At 34.5% G+C, this 20,766-nt stretch overlaps 1 protein-coding gene across 1 annotated transcript in view; it reads right to left on the bottom strand.

Moving 5' to 3' along the window:
* LOC145690411 (ATP-binding cassette subfamily G member 4-like) overlaps positions 1-20,766 on the bottom strand; it is a 139,647-nt gene that overhangs the window by 22,178 nt on the left and 96,703 nt on the right. The window contains exons 6-8 of the mRNA XM_081765257.1: positions 15,720-15,872; positions 7,299-7,456; positions 3,746-3,914 (exon numbers count right to left, since the gene is read on the bottom strand). Of these exons, the coding sequence (XP_081621383.1) occupies positions 3,746-3,914; positions 7,299-7,456; positions 15,720-15,872 (480 nt within the window). The remainder of the gene's footprint in view (positions 1-3,745; positions 3,915-7,298; positions 7,457-15,719; positions 15,873-20,766) is intronic.

The raw sequence follows: 20,766 nt of genomic DNA, 5'->3' as shown, positions 1-20,766 counted from the left end.
ATGGATCTGTATATACATAATCCACATACACGAGGGTAAGCCAATAACATGTTCACTTTTGTTCTAGTCATCTGTAGGTTGGCTGTACGGCTGTCTGCGTTCGCAAACCGGCAGATGGCATCATTGTCTTTGCTTGTGGCAGGTTCCAAAGTTATCACTTTAGTTTGCTTTGCACTGTTGCGAAATAAACATGGCTGCGCTACTATTCGATTGTATCACAAAAGTGAATATATTATTGGCTTACCTTCGTGTATGTGGGTTAAATAAATATACATATACTAAACTGGAATAAATATAAAGAAATGTTTGGCTTAGAGGTTCCTTTTTATTAGCTGTTGAAAAGAAATATAGATTCACCATACATACATAATTTACTGTTGTTTGTGAAAATATGTAACACGTGACTCCAATGAAACTACTACCACATATTTGTCACATGACTACTTAAAAATTATTACAATTTCAAATTGGGCAAACCTCTATCTAACTTTGAAAAATAAATATCGTGTGAAACCTCCACGTGTTGCTTTCAGACTTTATACATAATGGCATCAAATTTGACACACTGGATGTGGATGTGTTGGCAACTGACTGATACGCTATTTGGATGCAAGTCCAGAAGACATCGACACTGTTATGCTGGACGACAATGACGAACAAGTTATAGACAAATTACATCCTAAACATGTTCACTAGCCAACGTGTTAGGCGATCGTGCAGGTCAAGGAAGCAACAGTATATATAATTCCTCGAAGAAAGCCTGCATATTCTGGGATAAACGTGGTCCTTGTACTGACGAAATGTGGCAGTGGAAGTTTTCTGAAGGAAGGATCTGGCCTCAGCTCCGAGAACGTCCCTGATTAATTAACTGGTAACATTACACTCGGCACGTAGTAGAGACGCAAGAAAAAGCCGCATTTTGGGGGCAGAACGTGGAGAATTTTCCTCACAAATAGCCGGACTTTTTGTGATAAAACGGAAATTTTCACTTTTTTGAATTTTTATGACTTTCTTGTTCAAATACCACTTTTGTTTTCCTATAGTTGATTATACAACTAAGAAAGAGCGTTTACAATAGATGGTACTTGTGAGTCCTATGTTCAGTCCAGGACTAACTGTTTTGATTGGTTTTCAAACTGGCATTGGAGTTGTTACCTACACCTATAAGTGTAAATTATGCAACCAACATATCCTAAATGTCACGTTGCCTAAGCATTTTATCAAGGATCTGGAAGTTTTACATCTTGATATATGTGTTTTACTTGGTTGCCTAAATTCCTAGCAGGCAAGAAAAATGTGCCATAAACCAAGAAACAGATACAAAACCATATTTGTTTTTGGTGTAAAATCTTGCTTACACCTTGTTCTACGTTTGGGGAGGGACCTTCAGGAAGTTCAGTTTACAAACTCAAAGCCATAAACCGCTGTTTTGGGTATAATGTCAGCTTAGCATCATTATATGCAGAATTCTTTCTTTCTCTACTGTTACATCGTGTCAAGATTTTTTAAATAGGAATCTTGTGGATAGCGTTTTAAAGTTCTCCCTCTCGAATTTTAGCAGCCTCAATAAACGTTATACCTAGTCAGAATGAAGTTCTAGCTTATTCATATAGACCTAATGATAATTCCACTAGTAAAAAGTTCCCACGCTTGGATAAATTTAGAGTTGTGCTATTTATACTGATTTCAGTATAGCGAAACAATGGAACTATTTCCAAAGATATCCATCCATGGAGTCACGAGAAAAATTACCTCAAAGTTGACATATTTAGATTTATTTATATCCCAAATTTGAGATAACTCTTTTTAGGACTCCATATGTCATGTTATTTCGTATAATAGGAAAAGTTTTTATTTATTTTTTTTTTTTTTAACTATTTTCTTTTCTAACATTTTATATTCGATAGAAAATGTATATTTTACCTTTACTCACTGATTCAGTTAACAACTTAAACAGAGAAGTACAGTATTCAGTTGTTGTGCACCAAAACGTACTGACCAGCAAGATGAAAATATCAAAACGAAAGAGCTCCAAAAAAAACGAGATGACCCGTTAGACAAATCTGAGCTGTTATACTGTTCATCTCACTGCGTTAGTTATCACTTTCTTTTTATTTTGGCTATGTAGGCTTGAATCAAATATAGGATATCTGCATTTCTCTGCTAAATGTAGCCGTTCTATTTCCATGATGACAAAATATACATTTTTTATCGAATACAAAATACTAGAAAAGATTTTTTTTAATAACTTTTTCTGCTTATAATATGAAATAACCTCACACATGTTATTTCATATTATAGTAGGCTAGGGAACAATGTTGGTTATGTCCAATATCACGGATGATCTTTCGGATAGACCACCTTCAAATGTTATATATTGAAAATTTCATTCACAATTCATTTCTGTCGTATTATTACTCAAGTATGTAATTAAAATCATAAAACTTCATTTTGGTGTAGGGTATATTTCTTATTTCTTTTTATGGTAATCATATTCATTCATTTGTAATTTGATATTTTATACTATATAACGTTACACTTATGGCTCCTTTTGTATTAACACTGTTTTAGCCTTACTCTTACTTATTAGAATACTCCAATTATCACTCCTCCCATACTTCTCTTCCTTTGCATTACATACATATTAAGACTCCAAAGAGAAAAACTGGGTAAACAAATAACATATTGTTTTGGCTATCATCAATTAATCAATTTCTTCAGTTATTCATTCTTCGTAAAGAGGAGAACGTCACACATAGACGTGTATGTTTAAAAATTGCTCCAATTGATTCAGTGTCCTCAAGTTAGTATAAAAACTGCAATTAGCAATTTATCCAAGCGTAGGCACTTTTTTTCTTTTTTTTTTTTAAGTAGTAGCGAGATCCTTCATGGATAAGCGGTTAGCGTACGCGCACTTCGCGTGGGAGACCCAGGTTTGATTTCTGACACTCATATGGTTCGGATTCCACGTTAATCAGTAGGTACCGTCTCATATAGTTTCGCTGCTGAAAGGAACGTTAAACTCAAAATCAACTGAATATTTTTTTACTAGTGGCATGATTGTTGCCAGTTCTTTTAAATGACAATTTGCGTCCATGAAATCTACCAAGTTTTAAAAGCAGTTATTGCCAACACTATTGAAAATTTTTACAAAACTTCTTTTGTCGTTGGATGTTAACCTAATAGTTCTATAAATAATTCGTTGGAATTAGAAATCCCACTGCGTCCACCGATTTGTATGTTTTCTTTTCTACTGAATTACGGATTTTCTTTCATTCTTGAAATTTTCCCAGGATTTTCTCTTCAGAATGCAGTAATTTTCTTTCTTGTGCGTGTGTTATAATGAGGAATCAAAGGTAAAATGTATTGTTATCACTTTATTAAAAATTGAACTATTAGGAAAAAGCCCAAAATTTCTCAGGCAAGAAGCTGCAAAAAACAATTTAGTTCTTTTTTTTCCGAAAAAGAGAGCTTTTTTCGAGCCTTTGTATCTCTAATGCTTAGTAGCTAATATCGTGTGTTGTTTCCATTGCCGGTCCACATAATCTTCTGTCACTTGGCCGCTATGACTCTCGACAATGCATAGTAACAGATCGTGCTCATCACGAAATCGTCAGTTTAACAGTGTCATATACTGTCATACACATTCTGTAAGTTTCGGCATATTGCAGTCATATCTTCTTGGTACTCCAATTTTCACAAACACCAGTGCATTTTTTTCACAAGAAAATAAAGAAAGACTTACATAATAAGGCAGGTATCATCACATGGCTGTAAATGAAAAAGACCAGAACTCCTACTAAAAATTTGACAATTGTTATGGACTGCGCAGCATCATTCCCCATTCTAAAGAACAAAAGTCCCCAAAAGGATCCACAAAAGATGTGATGTCCCAACTGTATTTTAAGGGGAGTCTGAAATAAGAAAAGTTGTTTAGGAAAATATGAGAATAGAAAACACTTAATATGTACAATGGGTTTAATATTCAGTGCACACAGATTGTTAATAGTGCATATTTTATATCTTTGAACCAAACATTTATAAATTATCGCTGATGTTCACATCATCTCCAGATGCACTACCAAAATACTAACGAAAACATTTTAATAACTTTTACGTATTATTGGTATTAGAATCATGAAAATCTTCCATTCAATTTCTGTTATTTTGTTTAGTGCATTGCCATTTTAATATTATGAAGGTCAGCACAACTTATGGTAAAATTGAAATATTCTCTTTATCATACACAGTACCCTTCGTCACTATTATTATTATTATTATTATTATTATTATTATTATTATTATTATTATTATTATTATTATTATTATTATTATTATTATTATTATGCATCTTCTATAACTTAGCTTTACTTTCCTTAGCTACACTATCTTCCTATGTAAGTCATTCAATTTCCTTTGAACGATGTTTCCTTGTTTCACACTAATTCTAATTTAATTCCTCTATCATTTTGTTTACCTAATTGACCTAGTACCTGTCAAATTCTCTTTTCCGTTACAAACAGTGGCATGCAGTGGTATATTCAATGTTCTTTGCTTTTTTGTTTGTTTGTTTGTTTGTTTGTTTGTTTGTTTGAAAACGAGATGAAGTTTGAAAATATTAGCTAGATTCCATTTCGGCAGTAGCGCCAGAATTGTTTATAGGAAATAATGACTTCAATTTGGTTCCACAACGATGCATGTAACTTGGCAGAAAGTAAAACAGACCCACATCATTTGTCATCTAAATTTTAATATTAATAAAAGTGTTCCAATAATAGTTCAAAAGAGAAAGAGGTATATGCCAGCTGGCGATGAAAGTATAATTAGCTTAGTTGGTTAATTTTAAATGTAATGTCCTTTCCAACGTTGAAGTTTTTTTTTTGTTTTTTTTTTTTAATTTAATTTAATGTAACACAATTATGCACCGAGGCTAAAGGTAGACGGTGATGAAGATGGGATTAATGATAATGGTGAAATGAAGGAAGGGGAAAAATTAGGAGAACTCAGAGGAAACCCAAGCACACGGTACTTCTCAACCACAAGGTTCACTTGACGAGAGCTGGAATCGAACCAGGAACCCCACATATCAATTGTGAGCGCTCTACCACTAAGCCATCACAGCTCCAGCATTGAAGCTATAGAATCTTAAATAATAGAATAGTGCATAAGGCCATTTTTTTTCAAGAAAAAATACAGATTATTTGGGCTACTATCCCTCAGAAACATGATTAATCACGGATGCCTATATTTATAAACCTTGTTAGGAACATCTACTGTCATTATTCAAAATCTGACCTTATAAATCTAACGTGATCCCAATAAAGTTCTAACTCAACTTTTTGGAGAAAAGGAATCCCTAATCGAGCATGGAAAATGAATTCATCATCACAGGTATTCTGTCATTATTGGCAGGTCATTTGCTGCAACTGAGAAGCTTCCATACTCCATGGTCTTCCGCTAATCCCTTCGTCTTCACATAAGATTTTTCTGCTTTCATATCGTCCATTAATTGTAGTCTCCTTTGCTCCTTCCCTCTCTTTCCCGCCACCTAACCCTCTAAAATGTCTCTCCTTAATAATATTTAATTTTTTTTTTTTTTTTCACAATTTCTAACATCCTCTCATTCGTTTTCCACTCGACCCAGCCAAATCTTTCGATTCTTCTCCACACCCACATTTCGAAAGCTTCCAGTCGTTTTTCATCTAACCCATACAATACAATACTCCACACGAAGCATTTTATGAGTCTTTTTCTCAACTTTTTATTCAAGGTCCTACAAAATAGTCTTTTCTTTCTTCTGAAGGCTTTACCTCTATTCCTATCCTTGCTTTTATTTCACGTTTACATTTCGTATCAGTATTAATAATACTACCAGGTATCGAAAAATAGTCACCTGTTCTATTTTCTCCCCTCCTACTTCTATATTTGCCACCGATCCCTTTGTTTCAATCATCATGTCTTTTGGCTTTCTAACATTTATTTTCATCTCATATTCTTTTCAGTAGAAAATTAATTAATTACCAGAATATTGGAGAAAATTATCAAAGAACTCTTAAAATAACTAGCAGTATACGTTAAGACCTTTCGCTAGATGATGCGTCAGATAGAAAGTGGAAGAATGGCACCATTTCAGAATTAAGTCACGTAATATTGTAGCAAGGTGAAAAGTAGAAAGTGTTTCAGATAGAGGAAGATAAAACTAATGGAATACATTAGTCGGTAAGCGTACTGGAAGGAGACTAATAAATAATCCCTTTTCTTTCTTACATAATCCTTTAAATATGTCTCCTCTTTTATTAGTTTCTTCTCCCTACTATTTTATGCAACCAACCAGTATCATTAGTTTTAATCTCCCTCCATCTGAAACATACAATATTTTCCACCTTGCCATGTTATCACGTGACTGTTTTCTATAAATGGTGCCCATCTGGACACTTCAAAATCACTTTCTTTTTATTTAACTTTCTTCTTATCTGATGAAGCATTTTACGAATGCTCTTACAAAATGTTCTTACAGAGTACTCTAAAATAATAATAATAATAATAATAATGTTCCTTCTAAGCAATAAGCTGTTAATGCCCGATTAGTATAGGGAGACCAGATGTCCCGTTTTTAAGTTTTTTTTTTTTTTTTAATTCGTCAATCGTTCCGACAAAAATGCAAATGAGACGCAAATTGTCTCATTTTTTAAAGTGTCTTTTGACTCGTAGTTATGCAGTGTACTAGTAATTTCTACAGTGCTACAAGGTTAAGACTAAGTCTTTAAACGAAATTTAATTATTGACCAAATACGACATTCAAGAGATAGTCAATGTCCCTAATTCGGTCCCTGTTAAATGTTAAACATAGTGTAAAAAATTAAAATTAGAATGAGGATAAATAAACATCTAGTTATTTTGGAAAACACGAGATTTCTTTTGGTTGGTATGAATAATGATATAGTAGCGAGTATACCTAGGCGGATTATCAAATTAGACCAGTTTGCCGAGTGTTACATTTTCTTATTATTATAATTTATTTATTTTATAAAACTGGTCACACTAGATTAGGGATTCCTTTGTTCCAACTGTTTTTCTCTATTCCTATATGTATTACGACTCTATGCTCACCAGAGAAGATATTAGAGTTAAAATACCCTCCATAAATTCTTAAATATACACAATACAATATTTGTTCAATACAATAAATAACCATTTTCCTTTCTTTAATACAGCTTTGAATGGAACATTTCAAAGACAAAATATCACCGAAATTGCAGTAAAAGAATAAAGAAATGCTGTGAGTGGCTAATACTTACGAGATTTCTACTCATTTGTATAAACATTCTTCTCAATAAAATGGTGAATTGCACCCAAGATGAGGTTGCAAATTCGAAGTTAGAAGTTTTTGTTGAAGACTCGAATCTTCTTAAGACTTCAGTCATGTCAGCTGTAGAGTCGCTGTTCGTGTTTGAACCTAGAACAGCAATAGTCATAAATTACACTTTATTGTAATTTTAAATAACAAGTTTAGAAAAAAAAAGTTGAGAATGCTCTAAGAGAATTCTCTTGTAATTTTAAATAACAAATTCAGAAAAAGAAAACAGTTGAGAACGCTAATAACGAAGTAACAAAATACGTCAGACTTAAACATGTAGAAAATAACCAGTTGAGAATGCTCCAAGAACACTGCCAGAACGAACTTAAAAAGAATTAATTTTCCTTATTAACTTCTACAGCCTTTATACCAATTGTTCTATGTACTTTATTATTATACTCATTAAACAATCCTTGTAATATATCTACCCATTTAAAATTTCCTTGAGTACTAAAGTTTTTCTACATGTTTTGTTTAAGAGTTCTGTTGAAACGTACGTATTACGATATGTTGTTTTACGAAGACATATGCTCAAAATGGGCGGCTCAAAATTGAAAAATTCGCAAAATATCCTCCCTCTCTATGACTTACGGTTTCCGAGATATGGCTCCTTAAATCTCCCGAAATCCGAACGTTTTTGGCCAATATCTGGGGAACGATGGCCAATTGGCCAGTGGCCACCGGTTACTATTTGGTACCAAAATGTTCCTCATCCTCTTAGATATTGACCAAAACCAATATGTTCTCTCTATGACGTACGGTTTCCGAGATATGGTTCCTTAAATCTCCCGAAATCGAAATTTTTTGGCCAATATCTCGGGAACGGTAAGAGTACACGAAAAGTCCATAATTTCTTTCAGATATTTTCTGATGTTCTATTGAATGGAGGGCTCAAAATTGAAAAATTCGCAAATAACAGACACACATACATACATACATACATACATACATACATACATAAATAAAAAACTCATTAACGAACTTTCTTTAAGTTCGTTGAAAAGGCTGAATCTAAATGCGTAAAATAATGTATATTGTGATATAGAAAATGAAAATTGCTTTCAATGTAAAATATATGAAATCTACTTCTTCTTCTTCTTCTTCTTCTTCTTATTATTATTATTATTATTATTATTATTATTATTATTATTATTATTATTATTATTATTATTATTATTATTATTATTATTATTATTGCTCATGAATAGTAGTAGTAGTATACGGAACGTAAGGTTGAACCTCATGCAATGGGAAATAGTGCAAAGACATCTTGTATTTCGACATCTTGTATTTTCAGTGCAATTTTAAATATATTTTTTTATATTTCCGGGCAATGTATGATTTTAAAATATGCACTAACCAGTTTGAAGAAGAAGAAAATACGAAAAAAGAAAGAGAATCAAAATTGATTCTAATATGAGGATTTGTTATGAGTTTTTGTCTTTACGTTGTCATAGCAACGTTTTGTAAATAAACGATATAATTCAGGAACCATCATAAAAGGGATGTACACATAATTATAAAGGTGTCTATTTATTTCAATAAGTGTGTGCCACAATAAAAGCCAGGAAATCTAAACGCAGCATAAACTGTTTTAAGTGATTTTGGTAATTTAATCTAGCTATAATTATGACTGAGGACCTGTGTATAACGTGTTACGTTATAACATTTTGGTGGTTTGCCGCCAGGAACCTTTAGGTGATTCGTTGAAGTAAAGTAGGCAATCTCCTAAATAATAAATTTCAACAGTACAGATTGACTATAAGGCTGCGAGGTGACTTCACTAAAGAGATAACAAGACGGAGTTTACCGTGTTGAGAAGTGGCACAAAAATTTCGAGGAATATTAAAATGAGTCTCAATGGTATGGGAAACACATCTGAAACAGATGGCAGCAGGAAAATGAGCTTTTCTGACCTGGCCGATCTTATTAAACAACAAATGGAGCAACAAACGAGTAAAATCGACCAACAGCTAGAACAATTAAAGCAAGATTTTGGTAACCGAATGGATCAACGAATGAGCCAACTTGACAGTAAAATCGATCAACAGATAGGACAATTGAAGCAAGAATTAAAGCAAGATTTTGGTCAGCAGATGGGACAATTAAAGCAAGATTTTGGAGTAAAATCGACCAGACAACTCTATGAATTGAACAAAGTGATCTTAAAATGAACGAATTATACATAGATTCACTGAAATGCAAAATTCCATCGAAGTGGTAGAAACTATAGTTAATGATCACACTACCCAAATAAGTGAACCTGAACCTTCCACAGAAATTATGGAGAATACAGATCCTAAATTTGCATCGACGAAGGAATGTGACGTTATTGATTTAAATGTGTGGATGAAATTTTCTGAGTTTTCGCAAAAACATACTGCGGTATTGGTTGGATCAGATTATCCTGACTTTTCTCTTCATTCGAATGTTTTTGATTGTCTTATTGATGCTGCGTGTAATGAAGATTTTAGTATGTATCAATATGCGAAAAGTTATGGCCATCTTCGTCTAGTGAATGTTATTGGTTGCTTGCATTCATGGTATATTCAACATGACATTAATTCTGGAGATGAAGTAATGGTAATAGAACCGTTTAATGATATGTATACGACATTAGTTCATGTAGCAGGAAGAAAGTTGATTCCAGTATTCGTGAAATTCAGAAAGAAAATGTGTGTTCTTACCAATGTTTGTTGTGATTGGCTGATTGAGTTGAATCTGTTGAAATGTTCACTTAACGAAAAGACTAAAATAATGTTGGTAAACAATCCGATGATGCCTTTACATAACGTGATGCAGTGCGTTGATTTCAATCATCTAAGTATGACATTGCAAAATTTCGAAAATCCATTAATGGTGCATTAGTGGTAAGCATATGTACTAAAATGCCACGTGGCAAAATGGCCGAATTTGCCTGTTTTAAACATAATTGTTTATCACACTGTTAATGTAATAAGAAAGGATAAGCGGCGCATGAATATATTAAAATTGAAAAAACTGTGTAATTACGATTATCACAAACAATAAAATTGTCAAAAGTAATGAATTATAAATAATAAAAATTGAGAGCAAAGCTCCCCAATACTTAGTGCTTATAGCGTCATCTCTCAAATAGTTTGTTACATCATACTCGGAAGAAGCTCACAACAATTAGAGAAATAAAAGTAAACATTTTCTTATAAGTTTTTAAACAATGATTATTTTTATTCTTACTTTCTATTATATTCAGACCTATTTATCACAATAAGCAGAGGAACGTCTATATTCCGAGAATATTTGTTTTGTACTTTGGTAATAGTACACGGTACACTCTTGTTGAAACAAAATCATGTCCATCCACGCCTTTTAAAAATGAGAAGCTTCTGTGACTGTTTAAGATCTTTATTTCAAACAAATGAAGCACTTAGAGGATAAAGGCTACGTTACATTTTTTAAACGTTGCATTCTGGCGGTTCATCCACGTATTATATGTTAATCATGCTACGTAACACATTATTTAGTAAATCCTAGTCTGAGCGCAGATATTTAGAAACGATGAAGGCGGTATGTTCACGGATAAAGTTGTGACAGTCAATTTTACCGTCATTTTCAACTTGTTATATACCACCTTGATCCTCTAAGCGCTTCAAATATTAACTTGTTATTCCTATAGTTATCAAAAGAAAATATTTTAAAGACAATGGGGTGACTAGAATATTTTCCACACGACTGCTCTGGTATGTCACATTTTTCAAACTATAAAACTAGTATATTATTCAGTTTTAAGAATGTTAAATTACCCATATTAAAAAGTCATCTACTAGTGAGAAATGTAATCAGGAAATAAAATGATAGAAGTAAAACCCCAATTAAGCACGAAAGTAGTATTACTTTGTAGTCTCATTACAAGTTTCCAATTTAAAAAAAAAAATTGTAAAATCATATTGACAAATATTACTTTATCCTTCATGCTTTAGCTTAATTATAGCTTTTTTAATGAGTGGCTTATTATCTAATTAAGTGCTTTAGCCCAGAAAAGTTAGACAAAGAAAGGGAAAAACTTCGGGAAAATTCCGATCAAGCTAGACTTTTGTAGGTACCTTTATTTTGGTGTTCTTACTATATCCTGAAAATGAGCCATAATTTGAGCTGTTTTCTTTTTTCTCTCTTAGGGGGTAAATTACATTTTTGTGCTTTTTTTTAAAAAAAAAAAAATAGATATGAGAAAAACTGTAGTTTATACAGCTCTACACTAGAAAAATCCTTAAATTTTCTTTTTTCGCAGAATCAATCGTTTCAAAGACGAATTGAATTATGTCTGAACAGAAATAGCGCACGCCACTATATTATACAGGATGAGCATTTTTTTTAACTTGATACAGCAAACTATCTAGAGAAATTAGCATCGGACGAAAAAAAATGTTCGAAATAAGAAGTTAATATTCTGGAAGTAGAAATTTACCTGAGATGAAATTATCTCGACTAATCCCGATGGAGGCAGAAGTTGGGTTGAAACTTTAGAAACTTAAATAGAGACCCCTCTTTTATTGCAGATTCGGTTTTATACCGCCAAAAATAAGTAAATTTTATTCAAAATATTTTCTTCGATTCGTAATACATGACGTTGTAATCAGTGAAAGCTAGTTTCACTTAGACTTCTTTTCACTAGTTTTACCAGTTGAGTACTCTCACTTTCATTCCAGAATAAATTTGCAATGAACAGTAACAACCTTTGATCGTAAACTTTCCACGACTCATGATAGATGGCATCATTGTTAGCAAGAAGTAGGTAAATTCCTTCTTCTGAATTGGATGACTCATGCTTCACCGATAATTAAAAGTTGATTATGAGGTACGTGTTTTCTGCACATTATCTCGGTATAACGGTGCTTGTTTATGGTAAACCCCCCTTGCCTCTCATCTTTAGTTACAGTTAGTTACATCTTTAGTTGCAAATTAACCACCTTCAATTTCCATGGATTTATTGATCCACGCTTTTTAAAAACGTGTCTGCTCTAATTTCGGAGCGAGAATTCCTAATTTGTTCCATCACATTTTTTTCACTTGTTGATAATCTTTATCTTCTAACAGGTATAAATAAAACAAAACTGAAGAAAGCATTAAACATACTAATGACATTTGAGTAACAGTTTCGACAACCTATCATCATCTCCATCAGACAATTTATCTCTTAGGAGATCCCACTAAAAGAAATCTGGCGACTTTTGGTTCTGCCAGATTATCCAGGAATCAGAATTAACTTCGATTTCTCTTGTAGAGATAGATAATCCATGCGTACGTATGGAGGGATAGTAGGACTCAAGTGACGATACGAAATATAACAAAAAAGATAACAAAACTAGACAAAATAAGTTGAAAAAGAACAAATGAACACCGTTCAAAACAAGTCAAACAATTCAACGAATGTAGTAAAAAATACATCCAATTGAATGTAGTGTCAGTGGCATCAAAAACGGGAAACAAACTGCACTCTAAAAGAAACACTAAATAAATGAATGAAGCTCCCAATAAGCAAACCTCTTGAATAATTAGATTAACATCTTCCTCAATTACAGAAGTTAGCATCAAATAAAAAGTGATCAGATGGCCTTTGCGGTACCGTAGATTTGTGACACAGCGAAATGCAGCCAATAAAATGGTTGGTGGTCTACTACAATTATCGCCGTTCATTCGCTTTATCGCATTATCACATACAACGCATCTGAAATATGTGAATTCACGTCGAATGCAAAGCTATCTTTCTCACCACTTACCGCGAGTCGAGAAAACGTTTAAGACAAAAAGAGTGGTACTTTTTTATTGCAAATTTAATCTGAAACGCATCTAGTGGACTCCTAATTGTAGAAACTTAAGTGAAACTAGTTTTCATATATTGCAGTGATATCTGTCACGAATAGGAAAGACGTTTCGAATAAAATTTACTTATTTTTCTCCGTAGAATCCGAATCTGTAATTAAAAAGTGTGATCCCCATTTAAGTTTCCAAAGTCTGCTAGCTAATTTTATCACAGCTGCATTTCCATTTCCAAATATTAACTTTTTATTCGAACATTAATTTTCCCAGTGGTTTGCAGCCTCAAGTTAAAGAACTCATTATGTATAATATGTGGTTTATACTATTACTGTTCAGACATAATTTACTCTATATCTTCGAAACAATTGATTCAACTCTCTGTCCTCCACAAAAACAGACTGTGGAATTTTTCATGTAGAATTCTATAAACTACATTTTTTCTCGTAACTACTCTCTTCGAAATATTAACAATTTTTCAGATCATTCAAAAGAGGCAAAATCACCCTGTTTCTTCCTCCTGAAAACAAGAACCTCACCGCTCAAATTAAGGGTAATTTTTAAGATATTCTGAGGAAATCAAAATAAATAAATTCATAAAAATCTAGTTTGGTCGGAATTTTTTCAAACTCAAAGTCTAATCTTACTAGGTTTGCTTGGATTTTATTGACTTAAACAATATGCAAAAAATAATGACAGTCATATCAAATTGATCTTAAAATGAACGCAAATGGAATAAAAATTGCAATAAAGATGATTTTGTTTCGTTTTCTCAAAAAAAGCGAAATTTTGTAAGAAATTACTTCGAGGTAAAAAAAAAAAAACTGTATCAGTATAATATTGATTATAGAATGAAACTAATTAAATTTATTTTTAGAGAAGTTACTTTATAAGTTATACGCTAATATTTAATTCATGATGTGAGAAAATTAATGATATGAATACAGTTTGTCGTACTTACATACAGTTTTAAATGTAATTCAGAATCTAAAAATTTTGTACTGAACGGTATATTAGTAACAAAAATAGTAACACGTATTATTTTGCAGTGTAGTAGATAATGATATATATAACAAATGTTGGTTGCCTATAAGTACTTTACGTATATTTTTAAAAGTTCGATTCAACTGCAAAAGAAATACTTAGAGTGTATTTGATATATGTAAATAAACCAATATAATTTACCTCGGCCATTTTCAGATGTACGGGACGGTTAACACTTTACGAATTTTATTACTGAAAATACTTCGATTGCTTGTATATACGAATATGACTTTTAAAAAAATAACCAGAGAGTAATCTAAAGTACAAGAAAAAAATGACATAAATAGAAAACGACCGGAAACATTGTCTTAAATACATATACTGTGTAACACTACAGTCACACCACCGTCACCACAAAATGCAACCAGGTACGACTCGTATTTATAGTTTGTTCAGGATGCCGCTATCGCACTTTTAAATCCCCTGGTTGTGGTCCCCTTTATGTCAGTGTTGTGCAGTATTCTGGTAGCTTGATACGATGCCTCCGAGTTAAAAACAAAACTTCTATAGACAACCAACTTCAATAATAACGTTAACGTAGCACAGAAATTACATATAGATGAGAATATGCAACAATCGAACACTCCTGGGATATTTATCATTACCGGTGAATAATTCAAATATATATATATATATGTCACTGACGTAATTCACATAGATAAGGCACGGATACCATGTTCATCAAAGGGAGTATCGGCTCCATGCTCGTACTTGTAATACATCAGGTACGTCCCTCCAGCTCAGAGAAATCACCGTGATAATCTCTTTTCAACCTGGATGTACTGGCAATGGATGTAAGTAGTTTTAACAAGTATATTAATTTTGTAAGACAAATGTAATTATTGCCAATAGCTTTATTAACCTATATAATCTGTATAACGATATACTATGTAACACTGTAATTAGGCCTGTGCCTGTTGTGTTATATGTCAATAAATCAATAAATAAATCAATAAACCTTCTACTGTGCAACAATACTTTATAGAAGCCTTATAAAGCATAATCCTTACAATGCCTGACATATTCAGATACCTTTATTCTAACATTAAATATCAGGGTTGTCATTATTTCTGTAACATAATGAATTTCAATTTTAATACATTCCTCAACTCAGAGTGTAATATTGTCCCGAACGAAGATGTCAGGGTTTCTTTATTGATTTATGTATCTTAACGGAGCAAGACCAAACTTGGTCCGTTACAATTATTAGAACATATAGATCACGAATCGAGTTTCTATAACCACCTACGTTATTCTTTCTGTGAAATAAAATACATAGAAAGTAACAAAACTCGGGTACGGACATCAATTAATCACTTTCTTGAAAAATAAAAAAGGAACTTTTTTTAAAGATAGATTCGAAAGTAAAACTATATATTAGTAAGAAAATAATATATGTTTCAGTTGATTCATAACTCTGATATATTTTCTCGTGGTCTCGAACTTAAGCGAAAGTCACATTTGAATAATTCATATTGTTGAATATTGAAATAAACTGAAAAAAGAAAAGTATTAAGTAACCTACCGTCTTTGGTTGCTATTTGGCTCTCTTCTGAATTGTATTGACTATCTTTGTTATTGAGATGATCGTCATTTTTCAAGCTGCGTTTCCCATTTTCAATTGCAGTAGAAAATGTATGTATGTTGCAGCCAACGTCTGAGTGAGTTACTTCAATAACTGTAAAAATAAAAATAAATAAAAATTTATTTCATTACGTAAGGAGTACATACTTTTATTTATTATTTCTGAGTTTGTAAAGTAGTTTTTCCAGTGGTCGAAGTGAGACGGTATACGGTGGTATTCCATACCACCTCTGTTTTTTTTCAGTGATGAAGACATACCGTCTCTGGTTTTTCAGTGATCAAGACATACCGTCACTGGAAAATGGATGCTAATATACCTTTAATAAATCCATTTTGTACACAGTAATTGACAAGTAGCTATGCACGTCAAATATCTTATTTCTTATGTACAAATAATTTCTAAGTTGCCAACACCAACATTTTTGTTATTTTCCTACCTTTTGTTTTTAAAATGAGGTGTCTACAAAGAAGTTTACCCCTTGTTCCTACGCAAGAACTCGCATTGTTGTGGCTGAGCGGTTAGCGTACGCACCTTTGGCGTGAGAGACCCGGCGGGAGCTCATATGGTTCGTATTCCACGTTAATTAGTAGGTCCCGTCTCATATAGCCTCGCTTCTGAAAGGGACGTTAAACTCAAAATTAACTCATTGTCGTGTTGGTTGCAGATAAGAATCACATGATAGAAAGAAAGGAACTATGGACCCAATCCAAACAAAAAGTAGTGTATTGAGGCAACACGTTCCTGAAATCGGAAAGTATTGTTTTGAGTTGGTCGGGACTTCTTTAGTGCATACAATGATAAAGAAATACGTAACTGAGTCCGGTATTAAAGATAGAAAAAGATATAGTTTATGTGTGTTTCTAATAACTGTATAACACTATAGATCGTGTACGATGATTATCTGTGCGCGTGAATGTATCCCTAATATTTAGATCTTTGTGGTGATTGTTTTCAATTCAATCTGATATTGTTAGTTAATGAAAATAAAATATTTTCAATATAAAGAAGTTTATAGTAAAAATAAAAATAGCAACTCCTCATGACATGAATTTGACTGCATTTTCTGATTATCTTAGTAAGCACACTGGGAGACCAAATTTAAAGAACATACGTGGCTGACATACAATAATGGTGGATTTGGTTGTTCTGTATGTACAAGTGTGAAGGGAACTTTGGGTGCATTCAAATCTGAAAATTTCAGCATGGACGGAGTTAGGTGTTGTTTGCTATGGAAGGGGCGGACCTTCCGGTAGAGACCTGCACGGGACAAATTTTTCGGCCCGAGCCCAATCCAGCCCGAATGTACCTAGGCCCGGCTCAGCCCGGGCCCGAAAAATTTTGGAGATTTTCGGCCCGAGCCCGGCCCGGCCCGATAAGTTTTTTAAAATTCTTGGCTCAACCCCGGCCCGGGCCCGATAAATTTTAAAAGTTTCATTTTGTAACATTTTTCACGGACACACTTCTTCAACGTTTGCCTTTATTCTAATCATCGTTTAACGAAAGTCAATAATGATTAAAGAATTGCAATTAATCGGCCCCAGCCCGGCCCGACCTGAAGAGAAATCAGTGTCGGCCCGCCCAAGCCCGGCCCGGCCCAAAGAAATAACAGAGTCGGCCCGCCCAAGCTCGGCCCATGCAGGTCTCTACCTTCCGGGGATCCGGAATACACTTCAGTCGAGTGGGGAACCGGGAGCTGTCCCACGAGAAATTGTTTAAAAATTGTTCATACAAAAGTTCGGTTTTTGAGCATTTTGTTTATAATTCTCTGTAATATAACATAAGTGAATATTCTTTTTATTTTTCTTAGAAAATTGGGGGCGGGCAGCAAGGCAGCCCAAAAATGTACGGGGTGGCCTGGCGAAAGTTAGGGGAGCCAATTCAACCATATTATAGTTTATCACCATATTATAGTTCATTTGCAAGCGTACTGTGAAACTTTTTGGGGGACCCGCTCCTCCCTCTAGACCCCGCTGGATACGGGCCTGCAGCAAGGCCTGTTCATGCTCGCTTTCTCCGTAACTACGGAGAAGTTTTGAGTCATTATGTAAATAGAAATGCAATATTGTAATCAACATACGAGGGCTATCCAGAAAGTAGATTACGTTTTGGAATAAAAAATCAACAAAGTATAGGAAACAAATTTTATTATATACAGATGAAAGCCACACACAAATACTACTTTTCGACATAGTCACCATTCAAATTAAGGCATTTATCGTAGCGATGTACGAGCTTGGAAATTCCTTCGTCGAAAAATTCGGCCGCCTGCGACTTCAACCACTTCGTTACCTCTTCTTGCAGCTGTTCGTTGTCATCAAAACGCTGCATAGCCAGCCACTTCTTCATTGCTGGGAATAGGTGGAAGTCGCTCGGTGCCAGGTCGGGACTGTATGGCGGATGAGGAAACAACTCCCACTGAAAAGATTCAAGAACTTCACGCGTGACATTTGCCGTGTGGGGCCGGGCGTTGTCGTGAATCAACAAGAACTTAGAGCTCAACATTCCTCTGCGCTTGTTTTGAATTGCTCTTCTGAGGTTTTGCAGAGTTTGGCAATACCTTTGATCGTTTATTGTAGTGCCTCTTTCCAGGAAGTCCACCAAAATCACACCTTTTCTGTCCCAAAAAACAGTCGCCATCATCTTCCTTGCCGACATTGTTTGCATGCATTTCTTGGGTTTTTGGGGAGAACCTGTGTGCCCCCACTGCATTGATTGCAATTTCGTCACCAGTTGATTGCAGTTTCGTCACCAGTAACGATGCGATCGAGTAAAGAGACACCATCCTTATTGTAGGCGTCCAAAAAGTGCAACGCTGCAGCCATTCGCTGATTTTTGTGGTCCTCTGTCAAGATTTTTGGAATCCATCTTGCACAAAACTTGTGGTAACCAAGCTTTTCGCTGATGATTTCGTGCAACAAACTTCGCGAAATTTGTGGAAAACTCAAAGAAAGTTCCGTTATTGTGAACTTTCGATTTTCACGGACTTTAACATCGACTTTTTCGACAAGTTCGGCAGTCACTTTGCTGGGTCTCCCACTTCGATCTTCGTCGTGAACATTGGTTCGGCCATTTTTAAATCTTATGACCCACTGTCGCACTCCACTTTCAGTGATAATGTTGTCCCTATACACTTCACACAGCTGCCGATAGATTTCTATCGGTTTACAGTTTTTTGCTGTCAGAAACCTTATTACTGCACGCACCTCCCAGCTCGCGGGATTTTCAATTAACGCAGACATTTCAAACCGTTACAGTATCTTAACGGAGCACAGCACGAACCTCTCACTAGCACGGCTAGATGCCGACTGAGCTGCGCAACGCTCTGACCCCAAGATGGCCGCGCTAGCCCCGCCCCTAGCGGACACAGACGAAAACGTAATCTACTTTCTGGATAGCCCTCGTACTATGGAGAACACGTCCCAATATGCATTGCTTTATCCATTTAAGAAGTCATTCCGTTTATTTGTTTTGCCTATTTATTAAGGTTTAGCGACGTTAAATCAGACATGGACCTACTGTTCAAAGTGGTATCCGAACCTTCATAATGGGTTCAAATTTCATTGTTATCCGACACTGAAATTTCAATGCATTGCGATGGTCTGAATTCCATCTTAAACAAACAAATAAAGGAGTTTTCAAAACAAATACCTCATTTAATAACACTTGCGAAATTCAATGATCTATTTCTTGATTTATACTTAACCTAGGAACAAGCAGGAATCTTATCTTATGGGTGACGAGCATGGAGAAAGGCCCCCTCAGGACATATTTGAAATGGAAAGTTGCTATAAATTATGAACAACTCTAAAATGTTAAGTTGTTCTTAAACGGGAAAGATCTACATCCAATAGGAGAAAATTATCATTAAAGAGATTTAGCACTGCACCATCATCCGCAGCAATAGTAAGTACTTTTATGGTATGAAGTAAGCTCTAATTGTAAGAGCTCAGCGTGGGGATGTATAGTACACTATATTTTGTGTGTTCAGATACATCTATTCTAAAAGTGCTGTAACTTAAAAGTGGAAGGTGATAGGAAGAAACTAATTACATTTTCGCAATCACTAGGTTCCGAATTAGTACGAACCACCATGCTTTATCTCTGTACTTGAAAGGAAAAGAATGTTAACTAGTGTAATAATAACAGCAAACTTCAACTTAGCCGATTAATATGACGTTGGGCTAGCTATACTATAGCGTGTATTCGTTACAGATTTGAGATATCTAACTCGCGAATTACTTTCAGAAGAATGAGAGACCGTTTTTAATGCAGTGGAGCGTTTGTTTGTGTCAGAGATTATATAGGAAGAAATCTCCATCGGACCAGATGCTCTGAAACTTATCAAAGATAAGGAGCGGGTCAGATAAGGAGCTGAAGTCCATACTGATATTTCTCAAACCACACCGGTATATATATGGCTATGTAGGTTAATATGGTGTTACTTTGGAAGACTGCATTGTGTCAGGGAACATTTGTATTCTAGGATACATCTGAGGACTTAAAATGCCCACATACTATTCTAAGATCTCATCTCTGTATCGTCATGTCCTAGAAGTAGCTACTACGATAGAGTGGTGTGAGGATTGCTCTATACCTGCAAACCCCATCACCACAATGATACATATCCAATAGGTTCGACAGATATTATTTTCATGTTCGGCTCTCGTGAGATGGGCGTGGGTAAGGAATCAGTCTGTTGGCTGAACTTTCGACTGACCCGTAAACAGAACGTGCGATTACTAAAACAGAGCCCAGTCACGGTGTTGTCAACACCATCCCAGACAGTGTAATCTTTGAGATAGGGCCAACAACATATAAACTGAGGGTCTCGTTACAAAGATATATATATCTCATGAAGGGTTTAAGACACAGTAGATCTTGATACAGTCCGCTCGGTGGCCACAGCGAGTTCTGAATGGGGATAATGTGAGATGGCGATAGTTGAATAAATGTATTGTTGTGATTTTGTGATTTTACATGACTTTCG

Source organism: Thermobia domestica, chromosome 7 (genome assembly GCF_964235325.1).
Source record: "Thermobia domestica chromosome 7, izTheDome1.hap1.1, whole genome shotgun sequence".
Classification (NCBI taxonomy): domain Eukaryota; kingdom Metazoa; phylum Arthropoda; class Insecta; order Zygentoma; family Lepismatidae; genus Thermobia; species Thermobia domestica.
Note: the sequence above shows the minus strand (reverse complement) of the source record. Positions and strands in the feature narration are given on the sequence as shown.